This window comes from Chamaea fasciata, unplaced genomic scaffold (assembly GCF_029207755.1).
Source record: "Chamaea fasciata isolate MVZ Bird 193981 ecotype frontalis unplaced genomic scaffold, bChaFas1.0.hap1 SCAF_3, whole genome shotgun sequence".
NCBI classification, from domain to species: domain Eukaryota; kingdom Metazoa; phylum Chordata; class Aves; order Passeriformes; family Sylviidae; genus Chamaea; species Chamaea fasciata.
The window spans coordinates 1,047,343-1,063,774 of NW_027094088.1; the positions used below are offsets into that span (position 1 = coordinate 1,047,343).

Consider the following 16,432-nt stretch of genomic DNA (forward strand, 5'->3'; position numbering starts at 1 on the left):
TAAACACCCAAGAGACTGAGGCTGAAGGAGTTCTTTATTTTGCAACCACGGAGTTTTCCTGGCTTCTAGAGCCCAGGCAGTTGGTGTCTCACTCCCACACGCACAGTGTGAACAAAGAACTGCTCCAAACAAAACTGCATTCACAAACCCTGGTTGTAGCTGTGCCCTCCTGCTATCCTGTATCCCCAGGATTGCTGTGTCACCAGCATGCTCATGAAGGGCTGTGCTTTTAAGGCATCGAAGGCTGTTAGGAGGAGTGGCAGGATGTCACTGCAGAAATACTGAGGTGTCTGGAGTCCTGCACAGCCCAGAGCTCAGGCCACCAAGCAAGAGCTGTCCCTCCTGTCCCTCCCTGCACTCTTAGGACAGAACGTGCTCCAGGACTCCTTGTCTGATCAGCTGCTCGCATTTCCAGCGTGGTAAAAAGTGCTGCACAGAAACACATAGAAATCCTCCTTGGGTTTGTTGGGTTTGTGGCTGCACACAGCCACGTGTGCAGGGATTGGGACATGCTGCAAGGCCAGCATGAGCAGGGGCACGTCATGGCAGGGAAAGGGAAGGGAAAGAACAGACCACACTCCTGCCACAGGTACCTGGCTGTTCTTCTTTAGCAGGATCGTAGTGCCATCATCCACCTCGAATTCCCCGTGGTCCCTTAAACACCGCACCTGCAAAGTGGGAACACAGCTCTGTAAGAGCGCAGAGAAAAACAGTCCTTAGCACGGCAACATGGCTTCTAGGTGGTCTAGTTAGTTAAGTTTCTGCAAAAAGCTGCAAAATTCCTCTTAAAGAATAACTCACCCCACCACAAACCCCCTGCAGACTAGAAATGCCATCTCTCAACAAACTCTGTTGAGCTTAAAATGCTGGCAGGCAGAGTAGAACACAAAAACCTGTGGAAGCTTTGGAACTCTGAAAGGTTTTGCTTGTTGAACTGACTTGAGGATGAAATGCTCGAAAAGAGACGGTCAGGAAAATGTTTATTCACGGGTAGAGACCAGAAATCTCGCCCTTACCTCAATGTACAGGCTTTTAGGAGGTTTGATGTCCTGTGTGAGGTCCAGCCCCTCCTCTCCTCCCACTGACCTCATGTAGGTAGCCAGGGACTTCTTGTACCGATTGAACCACTCCACCTGTGGGCATTAACAGGGTCGTGCCCACAGACAGTGAACACACGCAAGTATTTACAGAATGACACGTTAAATGCCATGGTTACAGTGGGGGGAAGACCACCCCATTCTGACTGTGCTAAATAACCCATCAGAAGGAATCCGCGGAAAGAGGGGAAGAGTTTGGAAGGAGGCCGACTCACTTCCTCGGCTGACATGTGGAACTGGATGGTGTTGGGCAGAACGCTGCCGTACTCCCACCTCAGCGCTCGGATCCGCAGCAACCGGTCATACCTGGGGGAAGAAACGGGGCAAACCCACCGCCTCTGCTGAGGTGAGTGCTGCCAGCATCCCCAGGCAACCGCGATCTCCAGTGATCTAAACTTCTAAAGAGCAGGAGGAAGGAAGCAGAGCCTTCTCTTTGTGCTGGTATCAGCAATGAACACAAGGAGAAGCAGCTCCACAGCCGCCTTGCTGCCCGGGCCGAGAGTCCCACCGCCCCGCCCCGGGGACCCCGTGCTGTTCCGAGGGGAGGCGGCACTCACAGGTACGCCAGGAGGCAGCGCTGGTTCCGCAGCAGGCAGCAGTGCCGGAACCGGATGAGGAAAATCAGGTCCGTCCGTCCCGCCTTCGCTTCGGACCTGCGGCATGAGGGGAAGGAGGAGGAGGAGGAGGAGGAGTAGGAGGAGAGCCGGGGGCCGGGGAGCACCGCCCGCGCTGTGCCGGGAGCTCGAACCCAACTCACACATCCGCCTGGTTCCGCTCGTAGAGCGCCCGCATCTCCTCCAGCGCCTGCCGCATCTCCTCCGTCTGCAACAGCGGACACGGTCAGCGAGAGCGGGCCCATGCCGGTGTCCCCGGGCCCATGCCGGTGTCCCCGGGCCCATCCCGGTGTTCCCGGTGTTCCCGGGCCCATCCCGGTGTTCCCGGGGCCCGCGGGGCTCACCCGGAAGGGCGGCAGGTGCCCGCCGGCGGCGCGGTGCAGTTCCCGCACCAGCTCCAAGCCCCGCTCCGCCGCCATCGCGCCCGGCCGCGCGCGGGAAACCCGCTCGCGCCCCAGCCAATGGCCGCAGGGGCGGGGCCGGCCGCAGCCAATGGGGAACGAAGGGCGTGGTTAGGAGCGGGGCCACACCCACGCGGGTCACGCCCCCTCCGCCGTTACCTGCGCTGAGTTGCGCCGGTCTCGACGGGCCGTGGGTGACATCACCGGGGGTGACACCGCCGTGGGCGACACCGCCGCCGCTTTGGTGACGCTCTTGGGGTCACGCTGAGAGCCCCCGAGGGGCTGAAGCGAAAATTATTATTTCTACTGCACCTAGCAAGGCTGTTTCCCTGGGTGCTTCGCGGGCTGCCGCACCGCGCTGCCTCCTCCCCATGCCGCCCCAGCCCCTCCCAGGGCATTTTTCCCTTCTGACAACCTGCAAACCCCAAGCGTGCCAAAAGCGAAGGAAGAAAAAGACAAAAATAAAGATGGGCCCGTTTGTGGATGGGAATTTTTTTAGCACTCGAAGCCCTGGGCAGAGATTCAATAACCCAGGACCACGGCTTGTTCTGCTCCAGGATTTTTATGGGGCACCCGCAGAGCCGAGCAGGGACCGTGCCTGACTCTGCCCAGGGTGTTTTAATGACCCCACTGTTTTAATTGGGGTTTTTGGAAACGCCCAGAAGCTCTCCAGTGGTCTGCCAGCTGCAGATGGGCTTCTGGGGGTCTGTTCCCCAAAATGAGCCGCGGTGCCGCTGCCAGATGCGTGTGTGGAGACCCCCGGCCCTCCCTCCCTGTGCAGTGGCCGGTCCCCGGAGCTCTGTCACTGCGGGGGATTTGTCACGTCCGGCTCGTCATTAATGCCCGCGGTGACAATGGACATCCGAGCCAGCCCAGATAATGGCGATAAACAGCCGTCCCCAATGCCAATCCCCGCTGAAAATTGCTTGTTTGCCTCTTGCCGAGGGACGGGAATGTGGCTGAGCCTTGATTGAAAATTTCCGGGGGAAACTGCCTTGTCTTAGGGCTCTGCCAGATTAAAAAAGGCCTCGTGTGTAAAAATAGACCAAGTGAATGAAGAATTTACAAACATCTATATTTTGTGTTAGGAATTGTGTTAAAATTAGGAAAACAGCTGAAGACACTGATTTATACAACTGTGACTATTTCAGGCAATGAAGGTTTACATATCACAGTTTAACAAGATAAAAGATCTCCCACAAAATACATAGATGACAGACAGCTCATCTGAATTCGACATAACACAGCATCAAGTACACATGTAATGTGATGAACAGTGCCAGGTCATTCCCCAGTTAGGTAACATACAACCTCTTGAATAAGGCAATTCAAATATAACTCTTTAATTCAAATCACAACATACCCAGGCAGCATGCAGGGAAAAGTCATTTATTTTGTATATTGAAATGACACAACTTGCAACATGTTTCCATTTTATGTAGTTAGAGCAACAGGATATAAACCATTCAAATAATATATATATTTATATTTATATATATCTCAAGTCAACAGTTGTCTTTACTGGAATAAAGATTATCTGTTTCTTTTTTTTTTTTCTCTTTTTTTTTGGTAAAAATAAAACTATTTGAATTCACTAATTAACAAAATGCACAGTGATCAGAAACCCAATTCTTCTCACCATTGTCTTCCCTGGCTCGCCTGCGTTTCCCTGCGATGCAGCGGCTGCTCAGCCCCGGATTCGGAGAGCCCAGGGGAATAAAGATTCCCTGGCAGTGGCTCCCGGGGCTGCAGTGTGCCACCCACGGACAGCACTTCTCCCATCACACCCACCACACCCTATGGCTTGGAAACCGCTTTTCCCACCCCCTGTTCCCACCAGAACACTTCACACACGTGCCTGACCTTGGGGGACTCAAAACTTGTGGAAACACATTCACTGGAACAGGGCTTTTATTTCTTTTATTATTGTTTTTTTTTTTTTTTCACCAATTAATTCCTCCAAACCTTTATGACCAAGACATCTCAGAAACTGTGAATCTGCTCACAAGGGGGAAAAAAAAAAAAGCCAAAAATCTCTTTGAAGTGGTGGAGCCTAACAGGCGTGGCTGAGGGTTTACTTCCACCGCAGCAGACCTGGGGATCACAGAAGATAATGAAGGCTTTTCCCTAGCATCGAAAAGTTCTTTCAAAAGGGACAAATGAAGAACGGAAAGATTTTTCTCTGCGATAAAAATAATAATAATAAAAAAATTAGTGATTTCTAAAAGACTAATCTAGGCAGCTTCTCCATGGTGAAAGGCTGTGCTTCCCCCTGGTTTAACTGGATCCCTGCGGGGATGGATCCTCTTGCTCCGTTATTGTCTTGTCCCCTGGCGGCTGGGTGTCCCCAGGGAGGAAAGGGACAGGTCTGGATGCCAGCAGGATTCCCTGTGCCTTCAGGGCTGCTGGCAGGGAACTGGACAAAGCTCTGGGCGAGGGTTCCCCATGTGCCACAGGGCCTGTTAATAATAAATAAACCATGCCCATAAAGAATGAAGAGGCTAAGATCGGATACAAGGGAATCCAAACGCCCCAGGCCTGGGGATGGGATTCTCAGGAGATTTCTCTCCTTTGGGTAAAGCTACACAGCAGCAGCAGCAGCCAAACCTTCCTGCTGGACGGCTGTCCCATCTGTCAGCCAGAGGAGCTACGGGAGAAACAGGATTTTCAGAGTGATTGTTGCTGGATCCTGCTTATCACCTTGGCAAAGTTGTCTCGTGACTCCCTACTACTCTAGTTAAAAAAAATCATTGGAGTATTTCTTTGCCCTTAAAGATATGAAAAAAAAAAGTCTTCAAAAGCTACAGGGAGAAATGTCCTTTCACAATGACATTCAGAGCAAGAAGAGAGAAACGACATCTCACAGATCATTAGAGAGCTATCTTTGGCAGAATATTTCAAATAAATTATTATTATCTTTTTTACAAATATTTTCTGCAGTCATATATTTATTTCCAATAGTTCACTTCTCAGCTATAGGGTTCACTACTCTCTATGGATAGGAAAAACACCACAAATATAAAAATATATGAGCTCAGCACAACTTTTAGGCTACCACGACCGTGTCCAGTAATTTCAAAAAGTTGTAGATCGATAACCACGGCAAATATGAAAACAGGTTGTTTTTTTTTTGTTGTTGTTTTGTTTTGTTTTGTTTTTTTCTAACAGCGTGTGTCGGGCTAGAAGGTCACAGCTCGTGGCTGCTGTCACACACACCAGGGAGGAGGAGGAGGAGGAGGAGGAGGAGGAAAAGGGATGGGCGCGGGAAGGAGCTGGAGGAGCGGGATGCTCGGAGCCAGTCCCGGCCGCCTTCCCGCGGGGAATCGTCTCTCCCGGACCCCTAAGGCTTGGAGATGTGGCGCTGGGGAGCAGGAGGGGACACCGGGCGCGCTGTGCCGTGCCCCCGGGGGGAGAGCGAGCTCAGGCGCGGCCGCTCTGGCTCCCAAAGCCGCCCCCTTTTCACCTCCGTGCGGGGAAAAGCACCGGGGGAGCCGCACCGTGCCCAGTCCTGCCCCAGCACGGTGACACTGCCGGCACCCCCCGAGCCCCCCAAGGAGGGTCCCGACCTCCCCCTGCAGCACCGAGCCCACCGAACGTTCACATTTACATATTTTTCCGCTTTGTTTATACAGCATGTACAGAATATACAGCGTGGGGCAGTCATTTCCCAGCGGGCTGGGAGCGTCTCCCAGGATGACCTCTTTTATCAACAAATATATATATATAAATCGACAGTAATAAAAGAGTCGTACCAACAAATAGTATGGCTTTTCAAATAGTGTAGCTGCATTGTGCCATTGGATCTGTGAGGAGCTGTGACAGGGACAGAGAGGCTTGGGGGGGGGCTCCAGCTGCTGAGCCCGGGGGGGACCCTCAGCCTGGGGCACAAGCTGGGGCAGTGCCAGCTCGTGGTGCCAGAGGGAAGCTGGAGCTGAATTTGTGAGCCACGCTCCGGTTCCAGGTCTCCTGCCAACTCCGAGCCCAGCTTTGGGGTCTGTCCAGCTGGGCTCTGCCTGCCCTGTCCCCGGCGGGGCTCTCGGGGGTCTCTCTCTCTCTCTCTGTCTGCCCCAGGGGTGGCTGTGAGGGGGGACACACACAGGGTGAAGGGTGACAGGATGACGGTGACAGGTGCCTTTGGGTGCGTCAGGAAGGGTGGTGGCAGCCTCCCCCCCTCCTGCGGCCACGGGGAGCTCCCCTGGGGCTGCCGAGCGCGGGCACCTTGGCTGGCAGAGATCGCCAGAGGAGAGCCGCTCCTCCTGGAGCACATCCACAATTCCAGAGGCAGCCACCAGCTGTCCCCATCCCTTCTCAGGCCCAGAGAGCCCCTTGGAGCTCTGTCCCCGCTGCATCCTGCTGTCCCTTGCCCTGGGGAGGGCCCGGCAGCCCCGGGACAGGCTGTGCGGGTGCTCCCTGCCCCAGCGTCCCTCTGCTCCTGTCGGGGACAGCGGGAGGAGCTGCTGGCGGGAATTACATCCCTGCCAAGGAAGACGCCTTTCGCTCTGAGAGGCTCGCTCTGGAAGGAGGAGCGCTTGTTCAAGTGCCTGCAAATGACTTTTGAGAACTGGAGTGGTCACTCAGGCGTCGAGATAATTGGGCCACTTCATTACGGAGGAAAAGAAGTGACGGATCTAAATCACCCCTGCCGTGGGCTTTATTTTTTTATTTTTTTATTTTTTTTTTTGCTAATTCCCATCTCGTTTCTCTCTCCTTTGAAAGATCACGGCCGCTCCTTGCAGGCGTCTCTGGCTGATGGTCCCATGCTTGGTGAGCAGTGACGTTCCCACGGGGCGAGCACCAGGTGTGCCACAGACCTCTCTGGACAGCCTGGAGACAGCAGCAGGGGAAAGGACGCCCCACAGCTGCTGAGAGGTCTTCAGCAAGTTCGTGATTTGGATCGTACAGCCTCGTGCCGGGTCTCCTTGGCACACAGATGGCAAGGGCTGCATTTGACAAACCCCTGGGTTTTGTGGGTTTTGCCGTCAGGAGCTAGGAATTGTAGGAGAATTCACCACCTTCTGCCCTTCGTCCACAAATGAAGCCGCTGGGTTGCTGAGCAATGTCCTCGACAGGCGGCCTTGAGAGCAGAGCTGGGCCTCCTAACGCTTAATGCATTACGGAGAAAAAGGAGCGGGACAAGAATTGTCAGGGGAAAAAAAAAAATAAAGGGACGTTTTCTTCCTTGCGAGCACAGTGCCTGCAATGTAAGAGGTGGTATTGCCATCTTTTGCTCTCTCGAGCTGCGGAGAGAAGTTGCGTGTTTCCTGATTAAGAGCAAGACAAGCAGGGCTCCTGCAAGGCTCCCTGCACGGGCACACTTCGCTCAAGAGCTGGCAGGACGAAGGAGGCAACATGGGGCAAGAGAATGGAGACACAAGCAGGCAATGAGCTCGTTTTCACTAGAGCGCAGCCAAGGGGCAGCTCATCACAGCCCCCACTGCAAGGAAAGGCCGGGGCAGGGCACAGGAGCTGAAGGCAGGGGAGGCATCTCAGCTTTACACAAAAAAATCCGCACGTGCACCTCCCTACGAAGCTGCTGGTTTGCAAAAACCCTCCATGAACGTTCCCAAAGCACAGGATGCAACCTCGCCAGGGCTCCAGCCATGGGCTCCATGCAGGTCTCATCCTCCTGTCTGCAAAGAGACTCCTCTGAGCTGAAAGCAGTGGAGGAGGAATAAATCCCACCACAACAAAGAGCTGGGGAGGTGCAGGGACAGAGCCCTGTGGCAATCTCCCACGTGCTGCAAGCGTTTAGGGGCTCTAGGTGAGGATAAGCATCCCAAGCCGTTGCAACTTGCTCTGCTTAAAGTGCCCACCTCAAGCAGGGGCAGGAAAGCCTTGAACGCCCAGCTGAAGGAAACTAATTCGTTTTGGAAGCAGGGAGGCACGTTTGGATTGGGGAGTGGAGCTGGAGCATCTGTGGGACTTGATAATGGTGGAAATTCAGCAAAAAAAAAATCTTCCACAGGCTGATGAGCGAGGGGCGGTGGCACAGTAAAACCTGTGCCTGTGCAATAAAGCCCGGGTGATGAGCAGGAGGGCTTCGTGTGGAAGTTTGCCTGCTCCTTGGCTCGTAGGGGCTCAGGCCCACGATGTGGGGCGTTCCCCTTTGCCTGGAGCCACAGCCAGCAAGGCTGAGCTAACGAGGGTCGTTGTCCAGTGCAGTGAGAGAGGAAACCTGCCCCACACGGGAATCTCCCCCAGCTGTGGGGCAGGAGGGAAGGACAGGGAATGCTCCTGTGCGGGGAGCCTGGGAGAACGTGGAGAGGCTTCACAGGGGAGCCAAGCACAGGCTGGATTGTCACTGAGCACAGACAGTGACTTTGGGGCCTTGAGATGGCTCGAGGCACAATGTGGGGGACCCTGGCATCAGGAGGGGTCACTAATGGTGGCTCACTAATGATCCTTCCCGTTGCCACCTGAGCTGGGGCTGCGGACTGGGAGGGGCAGGAAGCTTTCCTGGTGCAGCACAAGAGGCCAAGGGCTGTTTGGAGCCCGAGAGATAAAAGCTCCGGTGCCCACGGGCAGCCAGAGGGGCTGGAGGCTGTGCTGTGTCTGTGCATGCCTGTGCCCACGGCAGCCAGGGCAGGGGACATGCTGTGGCAGTGCTTGAACAAAGTCTCCAGGCCTGGCTGGGACCCCTTGGCGCTCATCCCTTGTCCATCCCCTCCCCTGCTGGGCATCCCACTGGAGCACCCAGCCCCAGCAGTGCCCCACAGCACCTGCTCTGGGGACAGGGGGTGCCCCAGTGCCCTCTGCCCCCCCAGAGGCGAAAGGGGAGGGAGCCCAGGGAGGGTGCGGAGCCTGCAGGAGAGGGCAGTGAACCACCCCGGGGTCCCAGGCTGCTCTGGAGATGCTCCAGAGAGAGAGCAACACCCTGTGGAGACTCCTTGGATGCTCTCAGGGGCATCCCACAGGCAGAAATTCCTGCTGGCAGCAGCAAGCTCCTGCTTATCTTTGCTGATAACAGCTCCTGCTTGGCCAGGCAGGCCCCTTTCCCCTGGCAGTGTCCCTTCCCTCGGTGTGAGGGGTGCTGCTGCCTGGCAGGAGGCTCTTGGCACCTCCAGTTCCAACAGCAGAAAAGCCCAAGTCCTTAAAAGGTGAGGAATCTCACTGCATTTACTGTCCCTCGGTGCTTTTTTGCAATAATGCAGGACGCCTCTGGACGCTTTCCTGTGCACGCCCGGTTTTTTACAAGACAAACAGGCTTCTCCACAGCTGTGCTGAGCAGTGTACAGGTGTCAGCAGTCGGTCACTGCACGCCCAGAGAGGCCAGAGAGGTTCCTGGTGCTCTGCAGGTTTCTCCAGGTGGGCTTGGGTGCCAAAGCCTAGAGAGAACAATGCAAGGCTTTGTCCTGGGACGACTCCGTCCACCCAGCGTGAAGTTTTCCATCACTTTCTGGCTATGCTCAGCTCAGTCCCTCCAGGAATGCAGCTGAACTTCCTCCTGAGTTATGTACACGGCCACCAATGCCGACGAGGATTTAAAAATAGCTGTAACAATAACACAGGAGCTCTGCCTCCGCAGCCCCTGCCCACCGCAGGAACAGTGCACCGAGCTCACAGCCAGGCTCAGGGCCTCCCTTCTGCCCTCCGTCCTTCCAGGGAGCGGGGATGAGGATGCACAGAGGAGCCTTGCGCCACAGCCTGCCTGGCACGGGGTGACACAGGCGCAGGAGCCTCCTTTGGTTGGAGCTGAGGCGTTCCCACCTCGGGGTTGAGCAGTCCCTGTGCTGCCCTGGCTCGGTTTGGGTGGGCTCGGCCTTGAGGCACTGCAGGTCTGCAGCTCCTTCCCTGTTTTTGGTGCCTTTTCCGGGTGTTCAGGTTGGGACTGGAGTTTGCCTCCACGGTGGGTTTGTCAGAGACGTGTGCCTGCCGCTGGTCCCCACGTGCTTGGCAGTGGCCCTGTGGAGTTATTTGCGTGTCTGTCCCTGGATGTCCTTTGTCCTTTTCCGTGGAAAGGTTTGCCTTTGGCTGGTGGGGTGAGGAGAGGGGCTGAGAGCAAATGGGGCTGGCAGAGGGATGCTGCTGCTTCTGGCAACATCCAGAAACCTTTATCAGAGACGCTCCAGGTTTTCCCGGCGCAGGGTCAGGACGAGCAAGAGACGGGAGAGTTCTGGGTGAGACACGGGATCCACTCTCACCACACTGTGCCTTGGAAAAGACGCCCCAAAGCTCACAGCTGGCAGGGAGCTGCTGCACCAAGGGCTGCTGCTGTGATTTCGGTGATTTCGGTGATTTCGGTGATTTCGGTGATTTCGGTGATTTCGGCCTCGTCCTAAGCAAGCACTGCTCCGTCATTCCCTGTGGCAAGCTCTGTGGCCAGGAGTTATTTACTGCCCGCCAACCTAACACGAGTCCCCCTTGACTCGTTAATTACTCCGGCCAGGGCAATTAATTCCCAAGGAGCAGATGATGAGGGGGGGAGAACACCAACATCACCACTCAGCAGACGCAGTTAGCGGGTCAGAGGAGCCGCCTTGCTTCCCCGATCCACCGCCTGGGGAAAGCACCGGGACATCCCAGCGCTGCTGAAGGCAGTGCTTGCCCGGGGCCCATCTCCAGGGCTGGTGTTGGAGCTCGGCTGTCACGGCAGGACAGCGGGGAGGGTTTATCCTGGGGCAGCTCGCACGGGGAGGAGCAGCATCCCTGGGCAGCGGGAGATGTTTTTTTTTTCTTCCCCCTGCTCGGTGCTGGCTGAGCTGTGTGGAGGCACAGGGGTCTGAAACGGCCCCGGGCAGCCCTTGAGAGCAGCCCAGCCTCGTGGGGTGTCCCAGGTGTGCTCTGGCACCCGCGCAGCCTGCCCTGGTGATGCGCCCCTTGCATTCTCCCTCACGGTTAGCTCGTGGCTTCACCCAGCGCAGGTCACTGCGAGGCTGCAGCAGGAGCAGCTCTACAGAGCACACAGGAAAAAAGAGCTGCTTGGAACCTTGGGAGGGGGCACAGCCACGGCTCTCCCCACGCTCAAGGCAAGCCAGCACTGGCCAGGGATGCAGCTCCTGGCCGCAGGAGGGTGGGCTGCCCTGCAGCTTTGTCCCTGGGTGGTTTCCTGCATCCCCCTGCCAGTGGAGAGGGCTGTGCTGCAGCACACACCCGGCCTGAGGCACCACGGAGATGGAGAGGGAGGAAGGGCGTGAGATGGGGCAAGGCCAGATGAGTCAAGGGGAGATGGGGACAAGAGGGGAAACAGCTGGAGGAGAGGGTTTTCCATAGACAATATGCAGGAGCAGTACTGGATCCGTCAGGAATCGTTACAAACTTTATTTCTCTGTGCATTGTGTACCATTGATAAGGATCATCACAATTAGTGGACTCACTGCCTATAGTGGTGGGGCAATACACACAAAGGAAAAAAAAAACCACAAACAAACAAAACGAAGCCGAACAGATGAGAATGAAATCGTTGTACATAAAGGTAATCATAAACCTGAACAACCTGCACCTGTGTTTGATTTTTCCCCCCCAAAAACAATGAGAAACAAAAAAACCCCCAAAACCCCAAAACCAAATCAAAAGTGAAAAAAGGCTCAAGAAAAAAAAAAAAAAAAACAAAACAACAAAAAAACCTGAACCAAAACAACCCACAACTTCATATTCCTAGAGAAAACCTTACAGCAGGTTAATGAAAAGTTCCACAGATACTTCACGATGAGTACAAACACCCCCAGCCAGCTGGTCACGGCACAAGCACCAGACGTGGTTTTCAGCGGGGTGGGAGCAGCTCGCTCCCCACGGACGCGCGGGCTGGGAGTTCTCCTGGCTGGAATGTCAGGGAAGCCTGGCACAGGGCACGGTGCTCGGAACACCACCAGCGCCCGGCGTCTCTCTCCCCTGGGGAGCTGCACAGCCGCATTATTCCCTGGCTCCGCTCTCCCCCAGCCTGCGCTCCTGGCCTCAGCGGGGCCATCAGGGTCACACCTCCCTGTCCCACCCCGCCCCGCCGATTTCGGGACAGGAGAGTGCCGAGCACCACCTTCCCCTGGGGGGATGCTTCACTGGCCCTCCAGCCCTCAGGCTGGACGATTCTGCCTCCAAATGGCTGTGGGAAAGGACCAGCTCTGGGGGCTGGTCCTGATGGCTTCACACTCACACACAGGGGCTGTCAGCACACCTCTGGGGACGCGGGGAATTGCGGGGGGGGACCAAGGGCTTTGGGGTCGCCACCGGCTCAAAAGGCAGAAAGAAGCGTGCGGGGTGCTGCGAGCCAGCCAGGCTCGTTCCCCTGGGACTGCTCACCCCACTCCCCGGCACCCTGCGGGCAGAGGAGGCCCCCTCACTGCCTTCAGCACATCAGAGTGCCTGGGCAGCGGGTTTTCCTGCCCTAAAAACCTACGGCTGCGTGGCTGTTATTGCTTCTCAAGGAGCCACGCCACCAGCACTAAAGTGGGGACAGCTTTCCATCCTAAGAGGAAACAAACAGACAGACAAACCAACGAGCAAAAAGAAAAACAACCAACCAACCAACCAACCAAAAACCCCATGGCAAAAAAAGAAAAAAGCACCCCGGACTAACTAAAAATAAATAAAACCCGGTGAAAAGAAAACGCTTGCAATCCGCGATGCTCAACCCACACGGTTGGGAGGACTACCTCTATAGGATGCTATATACAGATAGATTTCATTTCATTCATGCAAAATGTTACAAGTACCACGACGGCATGCCCGAGGAGGAGGAGGAGGAGCGGGAGGAAGGCTCCTGCTGCTCCACCCAGCCTCGGCTTGGGACACGGGACACGAGGCTGCGCACCCCCAAAAGCACGGACGGGGAGAGGTGAGGGGGCATGTGGGGCGGGAAATGCTAGTTGTACACACGCCAGAAGGAAACGAAAATAAACCAAAAAAAACCACAACAACCCCAAAAAACCAACCCCAAATCAACGACGAGAACGGTTTGTGTTCTATCCTTAGACAGCTCCCGGCTCCCCCTTGCCTTCAGCCCGGCCTCCCGCTCCTCTCCCGCGGGGCCAGAGGGGCTTGTTCCCGATGGCGAAGGCAGCCGGATGGCGCTGGGCTGTCAGAACCCTCCCTTTCCTCTCCTTCCCTCGCCCACTGCTCCGTCTCTCAGCAGCTACTCTGGCTCTCCTCGCCGGGCCGAGGCGCCCCGGCCGCCTCCACGTCCGTCTGTCCAGCTGTCCGTCCGTCCTCCCGGGGCCGGCAGGCAGCGGTGGGGAGGGGCTCGGCGCCCACCGGCCGCTCCTGTTGGTCGAGTCGCAGAAAGGGCCCTGCCCCTGGCTCCTGGGGAGGGGGTCCCGCTGGCTTTGGGGTCCTGCCTAGTTCAAAAGGATGCTCCAAAGCCGCTTTCCGTCAGCAGGTGTGTGAACATGGCAAAAAAATTTCTCCTTTTTTTTTTTTTTTTCTTTTTAATTCTTCCTCTGTTCGTTACGCACGGCTTTATATCTATATCTATACCTATATACCGCTCTATATAGATATATATAGATATACACATATTTACTACCTCCCGTTGTCCCTTTTAGAAGCCCTTTATGTGGCAGTAGGCTTCCAGAGATGAGAAGAATATGTACAAGAGCCAGAGGAGGATGAAGAGGGAGGACGTGAGCAGCTTGGAAGTCCGCGGCCCGCCCAGCTCACCTCCGATCTCGGGTCTCCGCCGGTACAGCAGCACTCCCACGCTGATGAAAGCGAAGATGGTGAAGAGGGTGACGGAGAAGGCCAGCGTGCCGGGGGACACCTGGAAGGCCTGCCCGTGGGCCGCGTGGTAGATGGCTGCGATGGACCAGGCCACCCCGATGCCCAGGAAAACGTTCACGGCGTTGCTGCCGGTGACGTTCCCGATGGACGCGTCGGCGTACTGGTCCTGCGTGGCCGCCACCTTGCTGGCAAAGGTGTCTGCAAGAGGGAACAGGGGGACAAACACCCTCAGGAAACGCCCGGGGGGAGATGGAAACCCTCGGGAAACACCCAGGGTTAAAAAGGGCGGCTTGGGGACGCCCGGGGAAAGAAAGTGATGGGTAAGGGGGTAGGGTGCAGCCCCTTCAAACGGGAATTCTGTCAGAAATTCCGTCAGAAATTCCGTCAGAAATTCCGTCAGAAATTCCGTCAGAAATCCCATTCCCCCAGGAATCAGGGGATCTGGTTCTTGTGGACAATCAAGGTGTGGAAATGCTCGGGGGGAAATCTCAGTGGTCAGAAACACAGGGCCTCTGCCTTCCCTGAAGTCCAGTGCCTCGTGGAGGCCCTGGCACTCTGATAAACCAGGTTGTCCTCCATCCCTTGGGAAGAAAAAAAACCACGTGGGTGGGTGGGTGCTTGCTCAGGTGCTCTGCCAGCTTTAGTACCAGCGATAAAACGTGGCTGGCCATTTGAATGGAAAACCCTGTGCCAGGCAGAGCAGCAGGACACTGCTCCGCACCGCAGGGAAGTGCTGATTTTACATCCAAACCCACTCCGGATCTGCGGGGGGGGAGGAGGAGGAGCAGGAGGGGTTTTAGCCCCTGGGTTTGTTCAGGTGAGCAGGCTCAGCTGACAGTGAGAAGATGAGTCCTGAACATATCTGCACTCCCAGATCACCTCGGGTACAGGCAGCCCAGTGTGGCTCAGGAAAAGAAAACAACGAGGTCATATTTCACGTTTTTTAACTCTGCAGAATTTCCTTTCCAGCGGGCTCCAGGGTGAAATTGCGAAGTGCAGCCTGGCACCAAGATCCAGCTCCGTGGAACGGGAGGGGATGGGCACAGCCAGAGGGCCCATTTGCAGCAGAGAAATCAAAACTCTGCTTCCTTTTTAAAAAGAAGCTGCCGTGGAAATGCACCTGATTGCTACGGGGAGGAAAAGAACGGAGCTGTGGGACAGTGCTGATGCCTCCATGGCTCTGCAGCTGCCACTGGGGGTGGGTCAGAGATTTTCCTTGTCCAGAAATCAGGCTCTGCCTGCCCAGCACAGCCCATGGGAGAAGGTGAGTGAAAGGCACAGGCTGACATGGGAATCCCCCGAGCTTCACAAGTTGCACTTTCAAGCAGCTCCTCCAGCTCAGCAACCTCACCTTGATCCACCTGAACCTGGTCTCACACAAAGGTGTCCGTGCTGGAAAGTGTGCCCTGAGTACGGCCTCACACTTGATTCCCCCAGGAGCAAGGTGAAAGCAGCAGATGCTCGAAATGCAGGACTGCCAGCACAGCATTCCAACCAAAGACCAATTCCCACTCTGAAAGTGGATACCAGGGAGGCTGCCCACACAAACGGATACTTCACAGCCTTTGCCCTGGGATGGTCCTTGAAACAACTCCCTTGGGGCTGAATCCACATCCTGCTTCTATCCTTCCAGCCCATCTGAGACTGGAAACCGGTTTCCACAAACATCTCAAACCTGTGCTTCGGGAGACTGCAGAGCACAGCTGTCCCCAAAGAGAAAGACAAAGGCAAAGGCAAAGCCAAAATCAAAACCAAAGCTAAAGCCAAAATCAAAACCAAAGCTGAAGCCAAATCCAAAATCAAAGCCAAAGCTAAAGCCAAAATCAAAGCTAGAGCCAGAGCCAAAGCCACAATCAAAACCAAAGCCAAAGCCAGAGGCAAAGTGAACCCCAAGCCCAGCCTGGGTTGAGCTGGACCTTCCCCGTGACCCCGCGGCTGTCCTTACCCGGCACCGACGTCCCCAGGGCCACGAACACGACGGCAGTGACCGAGTCCTTGAGGCCAATGGTGCAGCCAAAGTGGGATGCCAGGTCGCCAATGAAGGCTGTCAGCAGGCCGATCATGAGGATGGAGACAACGAAGCAGGCCCAGCCGTTCCAGTAGTCTGTGGGGGGCACGAAGGCAAAAAGGACCTTCCAGAAGACGGTCAGAAAGTGCATCACGTAGTCAAAGCAGGAGGGCAGCTTCTCCTCCCCACATTCGTCGTCGTCGTCGTCCTCCCCTGCAGGAAAACCAGCAGCGCCCGATCAGATTTGCTCGCCCTTTTTGCAAAGCTCCAGCGCAAACTGCGGCCCCCAAAAGGTCGCGTCTGGCGCTTTGGGCCCCGGAAAGCCTTGACTTCCAAGGATTTTATTTTCTGAGCAATCAGGGCGGCTCGATGGCCTTTCCTTGCCCCTTTCCACAGCACAGAGAGGCACCCCAGAGGCAGTGCTTTAAAACAACAACCTGCACTGCAGAACGTGCAGGGCCTCGTGCCAGCACCTCTGCCTGAGCTTAACCACCTTTCTGGGACCTGCCCCAGAGCCCTGACCCCAGAAGATGTGGGAAACCACCAACCTCGTGCTGACCAGAGCTGACTGGGGCAGAGAACCCACCCGGAGCAGCCCCTGCCTCGTGGAGACCCCCACAGGGAAGCCCCTGGAGAGCGCCGAGCTGCTCTCCACAAGTGCCT

At 55.8% G+C, this 16,432-nt stretch overlaps 2 protein-coding genes across 5 annotated transcripts in view; both read right to left on the minus strand.

Annotated features, from left to right (window-relative positions):
* Positions 1-16: 16 nt before the first annotated feature.
* GINS1 (GINS complex subunit 1) lies at positions 17-2,165 on the minus strand. The gene is made up of 7 exons (XM_066177669.1): positions 2,056-2,165; positions 1,855-1,919; positions 1,655-1,750; positions 1,313-1,403; positions 1,017-1,133; positions 594-668; positions 17-429 (listed from the first exon to the last, which is right to left on the minus strand). The coding sequence occupies exons 1-7, from the start codon at positions 2,128-2,130 to the stop codon at positions 361-363; spliced, it is 588 nt and encodes a 195-aa protein (XP_066033766.1). The 5' UTR covers positions 2,131-2,165; the 3' UTR covers positions 17-360.
* A 9,181-nt stretch (positions 2,166-11,346) lies between these two features.
* SLC8A1 (solute carrier family 8 member A1) overlaps positions 11,347-16,432 on the minus strand; it is a 100,428-nt gene continuing 95,342 nt past the window's right edge. For all 4 annotated transcript variants that reach the window (XM_066177671.1, XM_066177670.1, XM_066177673.1 and 1 more), the window contains 2 exons: positions 15,707-15,982; positions 11,347-13,959 (listed from right to left, as the gene is read on the minus strand). In XM_066177671.1, coding sequence (XP_066033768.1) covers positions 13,583-13,959; positions 15,707-15,982 — 653 coding nt within the window. In that variant the 3' untranslated portion in view covers positions 11,347-13,582. The remainder of the gene's footprint in view (positions 13,960-15,706; positions 15,983-16,432) is intronic.

Excerpts from the sequence above, each read along its gene's own strand:
- GINS1 (XM_066177669.1), bottom strand. The coding sequence starts at position 2,130 with ATGGCGGCGGAGCGGGGCTTGGAGCTGGTGCGGGAACTGCACCGCGCC. Across the intron at positions 1,404-1,654 it reads CGCTGCCTCCTGGCGTACCT|GTATGACCGGTTGCTGCGGA; the intron begins GTGAGTGCCGCC and ends TTCTTCCCCCAG. Across the intron at positions 430-593 it reads TGCTAAAGAAGAACAGCCAG|CACTTTTTACCACGCTGGAA; the intron begins GTACCTGTGGCA and ends GTTTCTGTGCAG.